The sequence below is a fragment of the Artibeus jamaicensis genome, unplaced genomic scaffold (assembly GCF_021234435.1).
Source record: "Artibeus jamaicensis isolate MK-2021 breed Jamaican fruit bat unplaced genomic scaffold, CSHL_Jam_final contig_465, whole genome shotgun sequence".
Taxonomy (NCBI): domain Eukaryota; kingdom Metazoa; phylum Chordata; class Mammalia; order Chiroptera; family Phyllostomidae; genus Artibeus; species Artibeus jamaicensis.
In genome coordinates, this window is record NW_026521843.1 from 14,379,789 (window position 1) to 14,399,554 (window position 19,766).

The following is a 19,766-nucleotide window of genomic DNA, read 5'->3' on the forward strand; positions in this document are numbered from 1 at the left end:
AGAATACTGTAGTTGAAAAATAATTAAATTTAAAAATTAAAAAAAAAAAAAAACCTGGAGATGAGAACAGAGTGTGCCCGGGGCCTGAAAACCAGGAGTAGGGCTACGAAAGCCGGAGACCTTCTGCGAACAGACCAAGGTCTTTCCGCCGCGATGCCACGGAGCAGCATCGGGACGACGAAGAAGCAGTGGACTGAAGAATCTGCGCGCCACTCCTCACCCCATCATTCACTGCATGATCATAGGCAAATCAATCGGCTGCTCTCAATTTCGTTTCGTTAGCTATAACATGGTCTCACAGTGAGCGGGGACTAGCTTCCTACACGACTTTTCTGGAAGATGTGAGCAACACCACGGGCTGGGATCCCTAGAGACAATTCCCAGGCCTCCTGGGAGTTCCCGGGGTTCCTAGTGGAGAAGAGATTCCCACGCTGGACAGAAACACTTTGTAGTTTGCCTCTGACATGATTCAGCTCAGCCTCTCCAAACGGTTTACAAAACGCTCTAACATCAAGACGCATCCTCATTGCATCAGTTTCTTTTATAAAGGAGGAGGTCCGGCCCTTTGGGAGACAGAGCGCCGGGCCCCAGCCTTGGAGAGCTCGGGCACTTGGGCTGGGCAAACGCAGCTGCCCCACCCCGCGCCCTCCTGGGGCGGGGCTGGGGGCGGGGAGAGCCGGCAGGGGGCGGGACCTGCACGTGTCACGTGATGCCCGGCCCGGAAGCGCTAGCCCTGAGACCCCCGAGTGACCGGGTCAGGGGCTGTAGTTTCGAGTGATCGTGGAGGTCGCAGGGGTCCCTGTAGTGTCGTGCTCCCCTCCTCCGCCGTCATGGCCTGGACCAAGTACCAGCTGTTCCTGGCCGGGCTTATGCTCGTCACCGGCTCCATCAACACGCTCTCAGCAAAGTGAGTTCATGCCCAGAGGGGAGAGGAGGGGGCTCTGCCGGGCCTGCCGCAGCCCACGCGGGTGCTGGCGACCCCCGCGCATCTTCCCCACCCTATACCTCAGCTCTCCCCCTCCCAGCTTCACCCGCTCGTCCAGTTTCTCCGGTCGATTCACTTGGTTTATGTACCATCCCAGGGGTGCGAGGCCTGGGGAACTGCGGAGCGGGTTCATACCCCGGTCTGGAGGACCCAAGCCCCAGCTTTGAGTCGCTGTGTGACTGAACCTGGCAAGTCACCTTACGCCTCCGCGCCTCAGTTTCCTCATCTTTAAACGGGAGTCTTAGACCAGTCCCTCTCCAGGTCCCCTTTCAATGGTGGTGTTGGAGGCCCTGCCCTCCAGGAGCTGTGGGAGTGGTGGGTCGGGGTGGGAGGAGGTTCCCAGACTGGTGCACGCGAGCTACAATAGAGGCCGTGGAAGCCCAGTGATCACTGAGCAAAGAGGGCTGTGGCGGCAGAGAAGGGGCTGCCCTATCAGACCCTCACGGAGGAAGGGTTACAGCTGGAGTTTACATGTGGGGCGGGGGGCGGGGAGGTGCGAGGGGCACATAGAGGCAGGGAACAGCAAGGCCAGATGACAGCAGGTTGTAACTAGCACCAAATGGCCAAGCTGGATTTTATCCCATAATCAAAGAGAGGCTTTTGAAGGAGTGAGGTATAAGGGGACTAAATGGTAATGGGGAAAAAATACAATACAATAAAGACTTACAATATACAATACAATAAAGATTAAATCCAAAGAGAGAGAGAGGCTTTTGAGCAGAGGCGTGACATGCTAAGAGTGATATGATGAACCACCTGGTGGTCAAGGTGAAGGGTAGTTTGGTGCAGGGGAAACCACCCCAAACCTGCTGCATGGTAGATGAGGGGAACTAGGAGGTGGGAAAGGAAGAGGCAGGTGGGAGAAACCAGGTGCAGAATGAAGCCGCAAGGCCTGACCCACAGGCTCAAGAGACGATCGATTTCTGTCTGAGAGAACAGAAGTGCCATTCACCCCAGCAGGGAGGGCAGGTGGGCCAGTGGTTCAGCCATGATGTATGAGGGTGCGGTGCTGGTGGAACAGGGAGGCTGGGGACTGAGGACCCAGGGCTGTCAGGCTGAGGGACCAAACATAGCCTCTTCTCTGTAATGTGCGAGGAGGACCAGGGTCCGGGCGGCAGCCCCTTCTGGCAGCTCTTTGCCTCTTTCTCTGCCCCCACCTCAGAGCAGGGCCTTCCCTCCCTCTGTCCACCATCGAAGAGCCCCGGGACCCAGAGCCTGGCCTGTCTCTGAACCAACTCCAAGGTGTGCATGGAGAACAGTGGAAAGTGGTCTCCCAGTCAGACCTGGCCTCTGCCTGGGCCCTGCCAGTCTCCAGAACAAAAGGGAGTCACCCTAGTCACCTTCTGGCCTGTGCTCCCTGGCTGGTTCTAGCATATTTGTTTTTGAGTCTTTTGTTCCTAGCACACTCCATCAGGGATGTGAGAAAGGCCCAGAAGAGAGGTCAGGGGGAGAAGTATCCTATTCAACTCACCAGACACATATAAGGTGCCTACAGGGTGTGAGGCCCTGTCTGAACTTGGGAGTGTGGACAGAAGTGACTAAAAAATGGTCCCTGCCTTTGAGATGCTTAGAACCTGAGGTGGAGGAGACAGATGTGTTCACACTTGGCAATGACCTCCCTTCTCCAAAGGAAGTGGAGCTCTGGGTGGGGCCCACCTTCTCTCCGGGTCAGCTGCCTGTGTCTGTCTTGTGCTGGTCTCCCGAGCCCTGCGGCCTCCTGAAGGTCACTCCTGTCGTGAGCCCTTAGCTGTAAAGGAGCCTCACTCTGAGGGCCCCTATCTCCAGTTAGGATCCGAACACAGCAGAACGAGTCGCCGTCCATCCGTCTGTAGCATCAGCCAAGATCTGTCAAGTGCTTAGAGAGCGGCTGCCAGGGCTGCTGTCCCCAGGGAGAGATGAGATTGCTAGTTAATACTGGGGTAAACTGTAGTGACTCAGCTCCTTTCTTAAAAAGCTCCAGATGGGTCAGGTAGGAAGCTAGAGGGTCCTCAGCCTCAGGGGGCTTTACCTTGAGAGGCAGGAAAGAGTCCCCCAGTTGGGGACCCAACCTTTGATCTGTCCTCCACCTGATCTCCTGATGCAGGGACTCTCAGGAGCTTCCCTGCCTGAGATGGGCCCCAGAATTAGACTCTAAATAGTGTTTTAAGGCCAGACTGTGAGAAGGATGCTCTCAGCGAGAAAGAACTTGGGAAAGTGGCTGTGTCCATCCTGATAGGAATTAATTATCAGTTTGAAATCAGTCTGACCTGCAGCTTCTGGAGGGGACAGACAGACAAGAATGCAATCATAGCAAGTGAAATGAGCTAATGAGCTAATACACAGAGAGCTTCGGGTGCCAGGTCCTCCTCTGGCCGCCTGTTGTGTGTTAATTTAATGAATTCCGGTAACCACCCTGTGAAGTAGGCATAGTCGTTGTCCTTGGATGAGGAAACCGGTGTGGGAAGATGGACTTGCTTGCCCAAGTTTAACTCATCTAGAAAGTTTATATTTGAGCCTAAATAATCAGCTCTGTGATCCGTGCTCTTAATCACTACCATGGGATGGCACTGGGGACTCATCTGGCCATTTTTCCGGGCATTTGGAGTCTTTAGAAACATGGAAATCACCCATTCTAATCCCCACAATTTATAGTTGAGTCCCAAGAGAAGTTTCTTTTTGTGACTCCGCCAGCCGGTGTCACATGGAGCCGGTACCAGAACCCAGGTCTCAGCATTGTCGCCCAACCCGCTGCTTACGACTGCAGTACCCGGAGTCCCTCTCCCCTGGACCTTTCTCTCACATCTCCCCAGGCAAGGACGGACAGACAGGTGCCCGCCGAAGGGGCAATCCCTGTAAGTGGCACTGCCCTGCTCTTCTCTCAAAGCACCCTCCCCCTGGGGCTGGGCAATGAGCCTCTGTCCCAGCCCAGGGGACCCTGCTGGCACCCTGCTTCGTTTCTCCCTCTAGCCAGAGGCCATGCAGGATTCAGGTTTAGAGCCTCTAGTAGCCTCTTGTGGTTCCTTAGCCTGGAAGGTGACCATGCTTCCCTCCCCGGCCCCTTGGGAGGACTAAGGAGAGGGGATGGGGAAGTGAGTAGGAGCACGTGCTGCCTGCTGTGACCACAGGCAGCCCTCCGCCAGGGAGGCCACTCTGCCCACTGAGCAGGTTAGGCAGAGATGGGCCTGCTCTGGCTGGGAGGGGGGTGGGCGTCACATACCCACAGGAGGGAAACCCACCCAGCAGGCTGCCCCTTCAGCCCTGTCCCTGGGTCTTGGCAGAGGGCCCCTTCCTGGGCAGTGGCTCCTTCTCCTTTCTGCGGCTGCTTTCACCCCAGGAGCTTCTGCTGATGTGGTCCTGGAGACCAAACATTTCGCCTTCCTCTGCACTGCTTCGGTCTATTGCCTGGCCCAGTGCCTGTCCTTGGGGTTGCGCCCATTTCTGGGCCCTGCTCTCCTGAAGCCAGCTGGGGGTCTGCATGTAAAGAGCCAAGGTCAAGTAGACACTCACTAAGTAAGGCTCAGATCCCCTCCTAAACATCTGCAGGGCGTGAAGCTCACCCACCCAGGGAGGGGCCATAGGGTGACTTCCCCTCCACCAGTCAGGCCCGCTGGGTCCAGGGACCCTTCCAGGAAAGTGGCAGGAGGCCTGGGACCACTGGGCCTCTATTAAGGAAGCAGTCTCATCATCCCTTCTGTGCCATCTCTAACTTTTGCCTTGGCTGCTGCCCCCACCCTTGGGTTCCATGAGCTGGCCTGGGATAATTGCTTTGCAGGGTTCCTGGGCCAGCTGGGGAAAGCCTGATGTCAGCAGGGCAGTGCAGGAGAGTGGGAAAAGCCTGAGACCTGGAAGCTGTGGGACCAGATGAGTCACAGGGCCCCTCCAAGCCTCAGTTTCATCTGTAAAATGGGCATAACTTCCCACCTCTTTCCAGACACAGGTTAAGTCTTCTGAGAAAGATGTTCTCATTGCACTTAGAGATGAGAGGGCTCATCCTCACTTATCACCGCATGAGCCAGGGTTGCCTGGAGGGTGGAGCAGCTCTGCTTCAGATCCCGCTGTGGGAGAAAGGAGCTGACTCACTGGGCCTGACCAGCCAGACACTCAAGAGGAAATGGCAGAGATTCTGCGGGGAATGGCCACACAGCCAGCGGGTCTGAGGCAGCCACTTCATCCACTTCCTCCCTTTCGGTCCACCACCCTGGCCCACATACAGATACTGTCCGCTCTCAGAATGCTGAGCTTTGTGTTTGCCTGGGCCAGACTATGTATAGTGACTCACCCTGCATCAAGGGCAGCGCACCCTGTCCTGCCCTGGAGGCCATGGCCTTCCCCTGGGTACGGTATCTATAGAGAATGGAGCCGGGGCATCTGCAGAACTGACTCCTCCCCGACTGCTCGGGGGGGGGGGAGGGGGTGGTGCTGGAGGCGGAGACTCCTGGGCAGGCCCTCCTGGCACCTCACAAGCCTTGCCCCTCAGCCCTGTCTCGCTTCTCGTCCCTCGTCCAGGTAATAAGGAGCTGCGTGACAGGGCGTGGTGGCTGTTTCTCCTCCCCCTGCAGCACTCTGCAGCTCTGTGGACCTGCTGGGGCAGTAGCCGGAGGCCTTCCAGCCACCTCTGCCCAGCCAGCAGGGCAGGTCCCAGAGAATGGCTGCTCTCCCAGAAGCCTCCAGGTTGGAGCCAAGCCGGACTTAACACAAGGGGCCGTGGCTGCTGCTTCATGGAGAGGAACAGGGAGGAGGGGCAGGAAAGAACTTTGACTGACCACCCGCCATGTGCCAGGTCCTCTGTATCTCATTTTATTATTACTTCTGACACTTCATCAGTGTTATCCCCATTTTATGGGTAAGAACACTATAATTTGTCCAGCCTCTGAGGCTCAAAATCGGCTTTCCATGTAGCCTGCTGCCTTTTCCAAATGTACGTCAAGCACATGGGTTTGGGCCTGATCTGCCTGTCGTTGACGGGATGAGTCTGGACGAGCCTGGACGTGCCTCTCTCCACCCTTCCACCCCCGCCCCCCACCTTGAAGTCCCCGTCTGTCGGGTGAGGATCCATGAAGTGAGGCTTAAACCAGACAACCCACGTGGAGTGCTCAGCACAGGCCAGCACCAAGTCAGTACCCAGTGACTCCTCTATTTATAAAAACTTTTTAGTGACAGGTTTTGCAAATGGCCAAGTGCTAGCCCACCTTGGGGGCCGTTGCTGTCATCCCCAGGTGGACTGGGACTGGATTTTGGCTCATGTGCTGTGCCGTCCGAGGTCCCTCTGTGCCTGCACAATGAACTGAAGTCTGTCTCCGGGCCAGGAGAGAAGCCCGACTCCTCCCAGAGTGCCTGCTGGCCTGACCCGCGCCCTGACACCTGAGCCCTCGGGCCATACACCCTCCCCAGGCCCTCAGATACAAAAAGACTCCTTTTCCCCAGCTGGGAATGCCGCCAGCCCCAACCTGTTCAGGCAGACCTACCCCTTGGAGAAGACAGCCCTTTGGGGTAGGAGAAAGGGAGCTCAGCACCGGCCCTAAAGCCGGCCCCCCACACAGTGTCCCACCCTGGGAAAAGACAGGCTCAGCTTGTCCCACCAGCAGGGGACAGACACCTCAGACCAGGTGCAAAATTAGGGCCCATCAGGCATTGCCTCTGGACTCTAGAATCTGCCTGTTCGCTTGGAGGGATCCGGAAGTCTTGTTCATTCAACCAAAAACTGTTTGAACTTCTGTCTAGTAATATGCCAGAAGCAGGGGCTTGAGTGATGTGGAAGGTGCCGGTGCTGAACTCACACTCTCAGGTGACAGTGACTGTGGAACCACAAAGTGACACGGATGTGAGTTGTCATTACTGTAAGCTGTGTAGGCAGTAGTTTTGTGAGTGTGTGTGTGGGGGGCGGGTCTGGCAGGTGGGCCCACCACTAGATCTGGGGGTCTTCTCGAGCCTGCCAATCCCTGCTCTGGAATGAGCAGATGAGCAGGGGGCTCCATGGCTACCCGCAGACCTTACGGACTCGGCAGGACCTCCCTCACCCCTCCTGCAGGAGCCCTGGCTCCAGCCCCAGGAGTCCCCCCTCTCTGACCTGCTCACTTGCTCCCGGGAAGTTGGCTCTGTGCCCCTGGTGAAGTTTGACCTCTTTGCTTCTTCTCTGTTTTGCTCAGTTGCTTCATCCAGACCGTCCGGTCCCCGGGGGCAAAAGCAAGCCTGGTTGTAAAGCAGGCCAGCCCTGAGCCACAGTTTGTCTGTGGCCCCCACCCACATCCCATGCCCTGCCCTCCCTGGGGATCTAAGAGTGAGAACCTGTAGCAGATCAGACAGAAGTGAGACCCCAGAGAGCAGGTGGTTTCATTCTGTAGGGGGGGCTTCCTTTCTCCATTGGTCCGGGCGCTGGTTTTAGCCTGGTCCCCTGACCCAGATTTCTCTCTGCCTTCCCAGCCAGTCCTATCAGAACTCCCCGCCCTGCGGCTCTCCTTTGGGTGTCATCACCCCTGAGGACCACGAGCCCTCCTAACTGCCCCTCTCACTCCACATCCCAGGGAGTGGGGGGTCTCCCTCGGTGAGATAAGCCTTAGCCCTGTTCGTTGACTCTCTCTGGGAGGTAGGTGTTCATATCTCGGAGCAGATGGAGTCTACCCGTCACAGGTCTTTGCTACCGTCTCAGCTGGCCAGGAGCTCCACCACCACTCAGCCCACCTTTCCCACTTTGAGCATCCAGGCATCACGCCCTTGCCTTGGGCTGGGGAGAAGAGCCTCCTGTTCCCCTCCTCAAAGCAGGGCGCAGAGAAGCAAGGACATTTCTGGACAGGATGTTTGTCAAACCCAAACCCTAACTGCTTGGCACAACCAGTGGCCCATGCTTGGGGCTCTGTGGGGACACAGGAAGTAGAAGGTTCCCCGTCCCTTTAGGAGGGCAGGCTTGTGCAAAGCTGACTGGAGCAGGGCTGGGCGCTGCAGTGTGACCGCCCTTGGCAGACATGTAAGAGGGAGAAGTCCTGTTTCATTTTAGAGACAGCCTTTGGCTGTTGCAGGCGATGTAGAGGGGGCAGGTCAATGCCCACAGGAAGCCACCGGGGTCTGCGTTGGTTGGAGTCAGCAGTGTGACACCTTGTGTCAACTAAGGAGTCAGTGGACACAGTCCGAGTCATGTCAACTGACCAGGACATCCAGCCGAGGGAGGGGCCGCTATCTCGCCAGGCTTAGTCTGGGTCAGATCACATGCCCTGGGCCTGGACCCAGCAGAACACTTCCAGAAGTCAGCAGCCAGGGAAGCAAAAGGTTAGGAAGGGCTGGGCCTTTTTAGCTGGGAGATGAGAAGATCTGGAAGGTGAAAAGTCTCCAGAGATCTGAAGGGCTTTGAAATGAAAGAGATCAGACTAAAAAACCACAGGGCCACAAGGAAGGGCAGCAAAAATGAGACTTAGGGGCGGAGCGTTAGTGCATACACGGCGGACAGTGCAGATGCTGGTGGTGGCTGTGCCGTGAAGGGTTCTGGGCTTGTGTGTGTGCTCAGCGGGGAAGCGTGCCATAATCAGTCGTGCCGTCTGCCAGGGTGCTGGCAGGGAGGCCAGTCCACTGGTGCCGGACACTTGCCACCTGCTTTACAGTCTGCGCTAGAAAGACCCTCCAAACCCTCAGGTTACATGAGGATGACCGGGTGGTCTGTGTCAGGCAGTCATTTCCCGGGGCCCAGGTGCCCTTGTAGACCTGTGGCTCTCGATATTTTTGTGCCATGTGGTCTCTTTGATCAGCTGATGAAGCCTAAAGTCATATTTTAAAAGGTGCAAATATGCCTGGCTGGTGTGGCTCAGTGGAACGAGGGGGTCGCTGGTTTGATTCCCAGTCAGGGCACATGCCTGGGTGGCAGGCCAGGCCCCCAGTAGGGGGCGCATGAAAGGCAACTGCACATTGATGTTTTTTCTCTTTCTCCCTCCCTTCCTCTCTCTAAAAAAAAAAATAATACTTTTTAAAAAATGTGCAAGTAAAAGACTGCAGATCACAGAAATACAGTTATCAAAACATTAGAAAGGAAGCCCTGGCTGGCGTAGCTCAGTGGATTGAGCGCGGGCTGTGAACCAAAGCATCGCTGGTTCAATTCCCAGTCATGGCACATGCCTGGGTTGCAGTCCCCACTTGGGTGCACATGAGAGGCAACCACACATTGATGTTTCTTTCCTTCGCTTCCCCTCTCTCTAAATATAAATAAAAATAAAATCTTAAAAAAAACATTAAAAGCAGATTTGTGATATAGTAATATATATACGTTTATATACTTCGTAACACATAAAATTATAAGCAGTGAGTCTAATTACTATATTTTGGAGCCATGATGAGTGTAAATGGTACTTCACAATATCTGCAATGACTAATGTGATAATGAAAACAGCTGTGGTTTCTGTGTTACAAAGTCACAGGCCTGCAGTGCTACATTCATCATTTGAGGGAACGCTTAACTTCAGTTTGAGGTTCGTAACATTTCAGCTAAAGGTCCCCACATTCTAACCACGATCCCAATGGAAGGCTGCTTGCCATGGAGACTGCCCCTTTGAGAGGGAAGCCCACTCTAGGCCAAGTCCCCTAAGCATGGCCTCTTGGCATTGAGAGGAGTGAGCTTGTCCACAGGCACCCACCACACCGCGGGTTTGACCTTCTCTCTCTGCTGCAGGTGGGCAGACAACTTCGTGGCCCAGGGCTGCGGCGGAAGCAAGGAGCACAGCTTCCAGCATCCCTTCCTCCAGGTATCTGCCGCGTCCCTTCCACCTCCCATCTCCCAGGCCTCAGGCCAGGGGCCCAGAGGTCCTGCTGTATCCCGACCTATGAGTGGAGTCCTCCCCTGCTCCCAGAAGAGCTGCCCGCTTCGCTCTCCCTCCCCAACAGAGGCCAGAGAGTGAGAGTCAGAGGCCAGTCCTCCGTGAGGGGCCTTAGTGAGCAGTCGTGCCCTGGGCACCGCCAGGCCAGCCCTCACCGCGTGTGAGTCAGGACGCATTTGGAAAACATCAACCCTTGTAGCAAAATCTTTGCCCCACTCACCGGGAGCCCAGGCCCCGCCAGAACAGGGCAGGCAGCACAAACAGGAAGCACCTCACTGCTCATCTGGGAAGCGGGAGACCCACATTTCAGCCCAGCTCTGCCAGCAACTTGCTCTGTGATCCCGAATAAGTTCTTGAGCCTCTCTGGGCCTCAGTTTCTCCATCTGGAACTTGACCTGGGGTTGGCCTAGGTCTGTGGTTTTCACACGCGCCCTACACAGCCTTACGGTCTGTGTCAAGATGTTTAAGGGGCTTCGGGGCAGACCCAGGGGCAGCCTCTGGCCTCCTGCACTCAGCAGCTTTGCTTTCGCCTGTTGTATGTGCTAGGGTTATAGGTAAGCTCTCGTTTGAAGAAAGGCTACGTTAAAAATGTTTCGTTAAGGGTGGTCCTCCTTCCAGCTCTGAACTCCTCGGGTTCTGTCCCTCAGGCCGTGGGCATGTTTCTGGGGGAGTTCTCCTGCCTGGCTGCCTTCTACCTTCTCCGGTGCAGAGCTGCGAGGCTCCCAGATGCCAGCGTGGATCTCCAGCAGCCCTTCAACCCCCTTCTTTTTCTGCCCCCAGCCCTCTGCGACATGACTGGGACCAGCATCATGTATGTGGGTAGGTATCCAGGCCAGGTGCAGTAGGGCTCAGTGAGGCCCATGACCCACAGGGGCCACTGATGAAGCAGTCACCCGCACCCCCAGCTCATCTTCACCTCACCCCTGCCTGCCCATCTCCCACAGGCGTTCACAGATCACACTCGCCCAAGATTTACTGAGCGCAGACATGCTGTGGGAGGCATGTCTTCAGCCCTGAGAACACCTCAGTGAATACGGCCTCGGCCCCCAAGAGCTAATGTCGTGTGTCTGTCCTTTCCTAGCCCTGAACATGACCAGTGCCTCCAGTTTCCAGATGCTGCGCGGAGCGGTGATCATATTCACAGGCCTGTTCTCAGTGGCCTTCCTGGGGCGGAGGCTGGTGCTGAGCCAGTGGCTGGGCATCCTCACGACCATCGCAGGGCTGGTGGTGGTGGGCCTGGCTGACCTCCTGAGCAAGCATGACGACCAGCACAAGCTCAGCGAAGTGATCACAGGTGTGCCCAGAGGCAGGGACCCAGAGGTTGCCCTTCCTGTCCTGTCCTCTCTAGAAGCCCAGCACAGAGTCTTTCAACAAACTTTGACAAGCTCTGTAGGCCAGGCCCTGGGCGAAGACACGGGGGATGGGCTACTGTGGGCTTGCACCAGCTCTCAAGTTGACAGAGTGTCGGGAAGGCCAGAGGCCCTGCAGCATGAGAAATGGGTAGAGGAGGAGCTGGAGGCCAGAGGAGGCAGAGGGCTTGTGCTGTGATGAACCTTTCTACACACAAACCACTGCATTGGGGAGAGGAGAGAAACGAACGTTTATTGAGCACTTACTAAGTGACCGGCTTGGTGCCGAGCACTGTGTTTGTCTTCACAGTCATCTCCACAAGCCCTGGAAGGAAGCAGCGCAGCCCATTTTGCAATGAAGCGACCGCCCTGGTCACTCAGAGATAGGATTAAACCAGCCATGTCTGTGTCCAGGCCTGTGCTGCTCAAAAGACCCGCTTACCCCTTTGTACAGGCCTCGACCCTCTGGGGCCTGTGCCCAGAGTGTGTGACAGTATCTGCCGTGTCCATCTGCCGCACCCATCGGTGGCCAGGAGGTCAGGCGTGAGGGTAGCCATGACCGTGTGGCGCCTGCAAAAGTTAGGGTCTGTTGTGTCCCCATGGAAGCTGTCTCCCCTCTACGTTGGGCCTGCCACCCTGCCACCAGCCCCAGGGCCTTGCTTTGTCCCCGCCTCCCTCACCCCCGGCCCCGTTGGTCCTTTCCCACAGGGGACCTGCTGATCATCATGGCCCAGGTCATCGTCGCCATCCAGATGGTACTAGAGGAGAAGTTCGTCTACAAGCACAACGTGCACCCCCTGCGGGCCGTCGGCACTGAGGGTGTGTGAGCACGGGGGCGGGGGCTGGGGCGGGCGCTGGCCGGGGGCACGCTGCAGGGTAGAGCAGGGAGCAGAGTGCAGGTAGGAGCACAGGCCCGGGCTGGGGCCGTGGAAGGGGGTGAGTGTCCCACCCCGTTCCTTCCTCCCTTCACCACGTGTGTGTTGACAGATCCTTTGACCCTGGTCATGCATGTGGCCAGGAGCTCAGGGAGCACGGGGCCAAAGGTGAATTAGTCGCAAGCCTCTCTCCAGAGCTGACCCACAAGAAAGGACCAAGCAGTGTGTTCGAGCTCAGACCACATGTTCTCAGGTGGTGTCTCACCTGCCAGGCAGGTCTGGGTGTCCTGCGTCAGGAGAGGTGGCCTTTGAGCTGCAGTTTCCACAGGCAGAGTGGGACGGAGGGAGCTCCAGGCAGAGTGAAGACACAGGGAGCTGGACACAAGTTTGTTGGGTGGGATGCAGGTTTGATGCCTCGGGAAGTGGTCGGGTCAAGATCGTATCATGGAGAACCTAGACCATCAGGCAAGTGGATTTAGACTTTAAGTGACAGGGAAGAACCATCACAGGTTTTTGATCAGGGAAATCACTATGAAAATTAAGCTTTAAAAATACGAGACTAGCAGGGAGGATTAGAGTGGAGCTACGAAGCACGGCCTGTGGGCGGGGCCAGGGCCCTGTTTGTGCCTGGTCCGCAGCGAGCTGGCAGCTGTGGCGGGATGTTAATCAACTAATCAGTGACATTTGCAAGCATACTGTTTGTTTGTGCTCATTTTTTTTTCTGGCAAGACTTTCTGAATGAGGCAGTGCATTGATTGACATTGTGGTTCAGCTCCTATCACAGATGAGTGACTCTGAATGAGAAAGCTGTTTTTCCACAGTGGTGAGCACTGTAGCGGTGATAGCCAGCAATTGTTTTCTAAATGAATAGCCTAGAATTTGAAAGTATCAGACAGCAGTGTACACTGTAGGGATAGCTCTTGTTTTCTGAAAGTGTGCGTCTGTGCCTGTGCACACATATTCTGGTCACAATGTAATGTATTTCTTATTCTTGGTCCAGTCAGAAAAGGCAGATTGATGTGGAGAAGGCTCAGCCAGAGCCGGTTCGGCTCCAGGACCGTACTAGTGGGAGGTGCCAGTGGGAGGGCCACTAGGAACGGGTGGTGGCAGGTCAGGGGAGGCCTTGCCAGCCCCCCTGTGCTGGCTGGCGGGGCCAAGGTGACATGCTGCCTCCTCTCCTGCAGGCCTCTTTGGCTTCGTGATCCTGTCCCTGCTGCTGGTGCCCATGTACTACATCCCTGCCGGCTCCTTCAGCGGAAACCCTCGAGGGACCCTGGAGGATGCTCTGGACGCCTTCTGCCAAGTGGGCCGGCAGCCGCTCATTGCCCTGGCGCTGCTGGGCAACATCAGCAGCATCGCCTTCTTCAACTTTGCGGGCATCAGCGTCACCAAGGAGCTGAGTGCCACCACCCGCATGGTGCTGGACAGCCTGCGGACCGTCGTCATCTGGGCACTCAGCCTGGCTCTGGGCTGGGAGGCCTTCCACTCGCTGCAGATCCTCGGCTTCCTCATCCTCCTGACGGGCACCGCCCTCTACAACGGGCTGCACCGCCCGCTGCTGGCCCGCCTGTCCCGAGGTCGGCCCCTGGCAGATGAGGGTGAGCAAGAAAGACTGCTTGATGCCTCTCGGACTCCCATCAACGACACCAGCTGAGCCTTCTGTGGGGCCTCTGCTGCCACCTGGATGTACTGTGTTCACCCTGCGGCTGAGGACACACAGGCTAGTGAGCCTCAAGATCCCCGTCCCCAAGGTCTCATCCTGCCGCTTCCCACAGACCCCAGGACAGCTGCCATCACAGAAGATGATGGACACCCAAGTCCTCCTTTGTCACACCTCCTGCAGAAAGGCCTTACCCAGACCCCATGGGCCTGAGTGCAGTGACCGACCCCACCAAGCTCCCTGCAGTCCCCTGTCCCCAGGCCCCTCCGGCAGCACTAGAGCAAAATCACAAAGTGGAATTGCAGGGACTAATAACCCCAAGAATTTCTAAATCAAGCCAAAATGGATTCTCCAAAAAAGAGAGGTCACTGAGCAAATTCGAAGCAGAACTAAGTCCCGTATTTTTTTTAAACTTGTAAGATATCCCCTAACCCTGCCTGGAGCCCTGGGTTTCACCAGCCCAGTGTGCTTCCCAGCCCACAGCCTCGTTGCTCGGGGCCTGGGTATCCTGCTCTGAAAAGCAGATGGTGTCAACCCTGTGGCCTCAGCACCTTCCAGTGGGCCCGTTCTGTGGGCCTGTTTCTTACCAACCTGGGAAGGGAGCAGCGGCTCCCGTTCCCTGGCAGCTCCTCTCCGCCCAGGGCGCCTCCTCCCCAGGCTCGGGCTGTCCTTGCTCACACACCTCAGGGCCTCCCTCCCTGGAGGACACTGCAGGGGAATTCCAGGCAGCCCTTGCTGGCAGCTTTTACAAACTCTGCACCTTCCATTTCAAAGGTGAGGAAACTGAAGCCCGAAATTATAAATTGTTTAGCAAGAGGGGTGTCCTGCACTGGGCTCTGGCCATGAAGCCACGTGATCCTGCCACAGGCTGGGACCTAGAGCACAGCTGGTTCTCGGCCCAACCCCGGCAACCGGACCCCGTAGAGCACCCTCCAGGGTGGTGGATTGCCCAGGAGTCCGCCATTCGGAGGGACTCCGGTATCCCAGGCATTATATGAACTGCTTGGCTTTCATTCTGTTGTGTAACTATCTGCACAGGTGGGTGCAAATGAGAAAACTGTGGCCCAGAGAAGGTTAAGCGACTTCCTTGTGGAGCGGGTATTCGAGAAAGGTTTGCCTGACTCCCAGTCCATGGCCGCACCTACTGTACTGGTCTCACTCTGGGTCTTCGGGAGAATTTCCTGTGGCTGGGATAGAAACGTCATGAGCTGGTGTTCTCCTGGTAACACCCAAGAAAGGGCCCTGGCACCAGGGACCCCAGGGAGCTCAGTGGCCCTCCATTCCAGCATTCCTCCTTTGGTGGCAGTTTCTGGGGCCTCAGGCCATTTTCTTGGGCAGCTCAATCTTAAAACACCAAATGCCTTCCTTAGAATAGGCTCTGGGGGAAGGGATCTCTGACAAGCAAAACCCTCAGGCTGTGCGGGAACCCAGCGAGTTATGAAAGTCCAGGGGACTCAGGGGCCCCTGAGTGTCCCCGGGCCAAGGTGTGCGTCACAGGAAGGAGGAGATGGGGAGCGCAAGGGTGGTGGGAATAACAGCAGCCGCGCCATGTCAAAAAAACTGCCTTAGGATGTTATATTTAGGCTTTATGTTAAAGAAGGGAAATTGTCAGTACGGACTTTTCTTTAAAGAGGAAAGGGGTGCCAGGGTTGGGACCGTCCTGGGCGCCGTCTCTAGAATGTTACTGGGAAAGCTCCAACGTACCAGAGCGTGGAAGTCACCCCACCCTCCTACATTATGCAGATGAAGACACCAGCACCCAGGGAGAGGAAAGAACTTCCCAAGGTCACACCACCAGAGACAGCGAAGCCCAGTTCAGCCCTCGCCCATCCCTTTCTGCCACAGGAAGCGTGGCCGGGAGCCCGTACCCGGAACCAGGACTGCCCTCTGCACAGGGTGCCCAGCCTGTGCCTCAGCCCAGCGCACCACTCGGGGTGTAATGGGGAGCACGGGGCCTGTATCTGAGTGCTGCCATGGGGGAACTGTGTGGATTCCAGCGTTGAAGGGTTGGGGGAACCTATCCTGGGACTTGAGGGGTGGCAGAGCCTTGGGAGGGGGACCACCTCATCAGGCTGGCCACCAACTCCGGCAGATCACTGTACCTCCTGGAGCTTTGGGTCTTCATGTCTCAGAAATGGAGAAGCCGGCCTCCCTCTGGCAGGGTGAGCGTGAAAATTACCAAGATGAATAAACTGCAGGGGCTTGTAAAGGCCAATGCACGTGGGGTGTCATGAGGCTGTCCTGTCCACAGGGGGTCTGTTGGGCACTGAGGTCTCTGCTGAGTACCTGGGCACATCAGCTTTGCTCAGAAGATGTTTCATTATACACACCATCATGTGGTAGAATACAAAATTTCATAGATTATAGGATAAAACAGAAGATGACTTTATGCTGGCAGTAGGTACCCCTCCAACCTCGGGGACATGTTCACTCCATCCTTTTGTCAGGGGTGCATCGGAGGGTGAGTTTTGAGCAGTGCTGTGTCGTGTTGGTCACATGGGCAGGAGGGTGAGGACCCCCACCCTCCGGCTGAGTCTGTGTGGGGGCTGTAGGGGACGTCTGTAGCTGTGGCCCCGCTGCTCTGAGTAGAGGGAGCAGGCCCAGAATGGTGGAGGTTTGGCCTGGAGGCCCTGAGCCCCACAAACAGAATTGACTGATAGACTTCTGTAAACATGGGTTCACGCACAGTGGAATTTAAACCTTCCACGTTTCAGTGAACTGACCAGGACAAGGCCCTCACAGGGTGGTCCCAGGGCTTCCTGCAGGACTGCCCGCCAGGCCCTGGGATACCCCTCAGGCTCCTCTCCCCAGGAATCTGCCCACGGCAGAAATTTAGGACCCTGCCAAGTTCTGTTCACCTTCACTTTGTCCAAAGGTCTCTGCCTAGTTTAAGCAAACAGCAGTCCAGGCGGTCAGAGCTCTGTCCCCTGATGAGGAGGCCAGAGGACTGGAGCAAAGGATCACGTGGTAGAGGGGAATCAGGAGTCAGAGCTGTGACCGCAGCCTCGCCTCTGCCTTGACTGGGTGACCCCTGGGCAAGTTATTTTACCTCTCAAGACCTGGGCTACCCCCAAAAAGGCAGTTTTCCCAGCATTCCTGAATGCGTTCATCTCCCAACACACTTCTAGACCAATAGCACCCTTTCGAGTTGGCCTTGGTTTAGAAGCCATCTGGCCTTTTGTTGACTACATCCTTTCAAAGCCCAGTCAGCTGGGCATTCTCTCTGTAGCCACGAAAGTTTATAAATCACCCTTCTTCTTTAAGAACTCTTGTCCAAAAAAGATTTTAATGAGAAATTTCTGTCCCGGAATGCAGCAGACTTTACTGAGAACTGATGTGTTCTTTGACGTGGATCTATCAAAGACAGTGGGAGAGATGGATGCATAAAGTAAGAACTCCAGCACAGCCTGCTGTGCAACAAGAGGCCTTCGCACGGGCCGCAGGGCAGGTGGTGCAGGAGAGATCAGCTACCTGCCTGGAACTCCGAGAGAGCTCCACCTGAGCGGGGTGCTGAAGGATGGGCAGGCGGTGTTGGGGGGAGAGAAAGAGGAAGTATTTCAGGAAGAGGGAACAGCTCGCAAAAAGCATGGAAACCTGTGTCACGAGGTGATGTACTTGAGAACTGCAGGTGACAGACTGGTATGCCCAGCAATAAGTGGGCAGAGACCAGGCCAGAGTGGGGCAGGTTCCCAGACAGTGCTGTGCCTTTTAGGTTGTGCTGAGGCATAAGGACTCTGCAGACTAGGGTGCCCAGGGAAGTTTCAGGTAAGGGAGAGGCATGGTGGAAATTAGCTGTTTGGGAAGGTCATCTTGTGATACAGAAACAGATTTGGGTAGCGTTAGGGAGTACTGAAGGCCAGTAAGATCACCGCTAATTAATTAGGGTCTGGACTATGGAAATGGCGGAAAGGATGAGCAGAAGAGCCATTCAAGAGACTGACGTTTTAGAACCTTGGTTGGAGGACTTCTAGTGTGTAAGGCAGTGATTTTCAACTGGTGTGCCGCAGGAGTTGCCCAAATATGCAATGCCTGACTAGTCAGGGGCGCTGACCTCTTTTCCTTTAGACTGTCAAGTAAAAAAATGACAACAGCCAATACAAGAATAGCCATCTGGTGTGAATGAATCAAAATTGCATCTTTTTTTTTGGTCAGATCTGCAAGTAGTATGTTCATTGGTGTGCCACAGAACGTTAGTAGTTAGTTTATGTGTGCCATGAGGTGAAAGTGGTTGGAAAATTGCTAGTGTAAGGGCATTATGCTGAGTGAAATACGTTCATTCAGAAAAAAAAAGACAAATACAGTATGATCACTCTTCTATGTGGAATCTAAAAACAAACATCCTCACCCTGGCCCGGTGGCTCAGTTAGTTGGAACAACATCCTGTACACAAAAAGGCTGTGGGTTCAGTCCCCAGGTAGGAGCATATGGGAGGCAACTGATCTGTTTCTCTTGCACATCGATGTTTCTCTTTTCATTTCCCTCTCTCTAAAATCAACAAACGACCCTGGCTGGTGTGGTTCAGTGGATTGAGTGCCAGCCTACGTACTAAGAAAGGTCGCTGGTTTGATTCCCAGTCAGGGCACATGCCCGGGTTTCAGGCCAGGTCCCCAGTAGAGGGCTCACAAGAAGCAACCACACACTGATGTTTCTCTCCCTTTCTCCCTCCCTTCCCCTCTGTCTATAAAAATAAATAAAAGCTTTAAAAATATAAAATCAATAAACATATCCTCTGGTGAAGATTTTTTAAAATGTTTTCTTCTACCCTTTTTTCTATTTCAATAGAGCAAGGTAGGAGCTCTATGTCTAAAGCAAAATTAATGAGTGAAGATTTGCTTTGTCTGACTCACAGGTGCTGAGGACTGGGTGGTGGGACTTCTTGTCTCTGTGTTGACCTGGATCACTGACAACCAATCATATTTCTGTGATTTGATTGCACCTCAAAGGGTTCAATTAAACCTTCCTTCCCTTTCCTCCCTTCTCTTTATTTCTTTCTAGTTGTGAAATATGCACAACATAAAACTTACTATTTTGACCATTAAGTGTACTCAGTGGCATTAAATAATGTTTATACTGTTCACAAGTATGACCATCCACCTCCAGAATGTTTCCATCTTCCCAAACTGAAACTCCGTCTCCATTAAATACTAGCTCCCCATCTCTTTTCCCCCACACCCATCCCTGCCTCCCTGGCAACCACCATCCTACTTTATGAATTTTTTGTAGGCACCTCATACAAGTGGAATCACACAACATTTATTCTTTTGTATCTGGTTTATTTTGCTTAACAGAATGCTTTCAAGGTTTATTCATGTTGCAACATGTGCCAGAATTTACTATCTTTTTAAGGCTGAATAGTAGTCCCTTGTATTGTATATACCATAACTTGTTGATGTATTCATCCTCTTGGACTTTTCTGGCTATTGTGAATAACACTGCTATAAATATTAGTGTGCAGATAACTGTTCAAGCCCCTGCTTTGAGTTCTTTTAAGTATATACCCAGAAGTGGAATTGCTGAATCATATGCTAATTCTGTGTTTAATTTTTCGACCAATTATTTTCCACTGTGTTCGCAGCAAACCCCAGGGGTTCTGCAAAATCACTAATTTTCTAACGACATTTTTCCTGATTATAGTACGTGTTAACTGTAGAACATTTAGAAAATACAAGAAAGCACAGCCTAGAAAGTGAAATCTTTATGCTTACTTTATGCTCACTACCCAGTTGTACATTTGACCTGAATGCGGATTATTCGCAACAGGAAGGGAAGGTGATTTTTCCATGGGACGATCCTATTAATTCTATTGTAATGCTGGAGAGTGCGACCCTGCTGAGGCCTGGATGGTCTGACCCCATCCACAGAGCCCCAGTTCTGGTTGTGCCAGGACCCTAATCGTCAATAATGTACGTGCAGTTAAACCGGCTTCTAAGTCATATTCACAGGGTGTTCCCAGCAGGGTCACAAGCACGACAAGGAGTTGTCACATTCTCTGTTGCTCTGTCTCCTCATCTTTAAATGCCATCACTGGGTTGGTAGGGCAAAACACAAAATATTTGAGCAAAGTGATTTGTCTAGAGAAACGCGTTCTACCTGCATCTCCAGAATTGAGCTTCCCTTTCCCCGCCA

The 19,766-nt window shown here is 54.4% G+C and overlaps 1 protein-coding gene across 2 annotated transcripts; it reads left to right on the forward strand.

The window, feature by feature from the left end:
• The first annotated feature begins 690 nt into the window (after positions 1-690).
• Positions 691-14,023, forward strand: SLC35F6 (solute carrier family 35 member F6). Of its 2 annotated transcripts, none has more exons than XM_037146708.2 (6): positions 691-907; positions 9,612-9,684; positions 10,404-10,575; positions 10,838-11,050; positions 11,814-11,924; positions 13,165-14,023. In XM_037146708.2, exons 1-6 carry the CDS (start codon positions 831-833, stop codon positions 13,632-13,634), a joined length of 1,116 nt encoding a protein of 371 aa, XP_037002603.1. In that variant the 5' UTR covers positions 691-830; the 3' UTR covers positions 13,635-14,023. The 2 variants fall into 2 exon arrangements, with proteins under 2 accessions (XP_037002603.1, XP_053523043.1); XM_053667068.1 differs by lacking the exon at positions 691-907 and adding an exon at positions 6,668-6,785.
• The last annotated feature ends 5,743 nt before the right edge of the window (positions 14,024-19,766 follow it).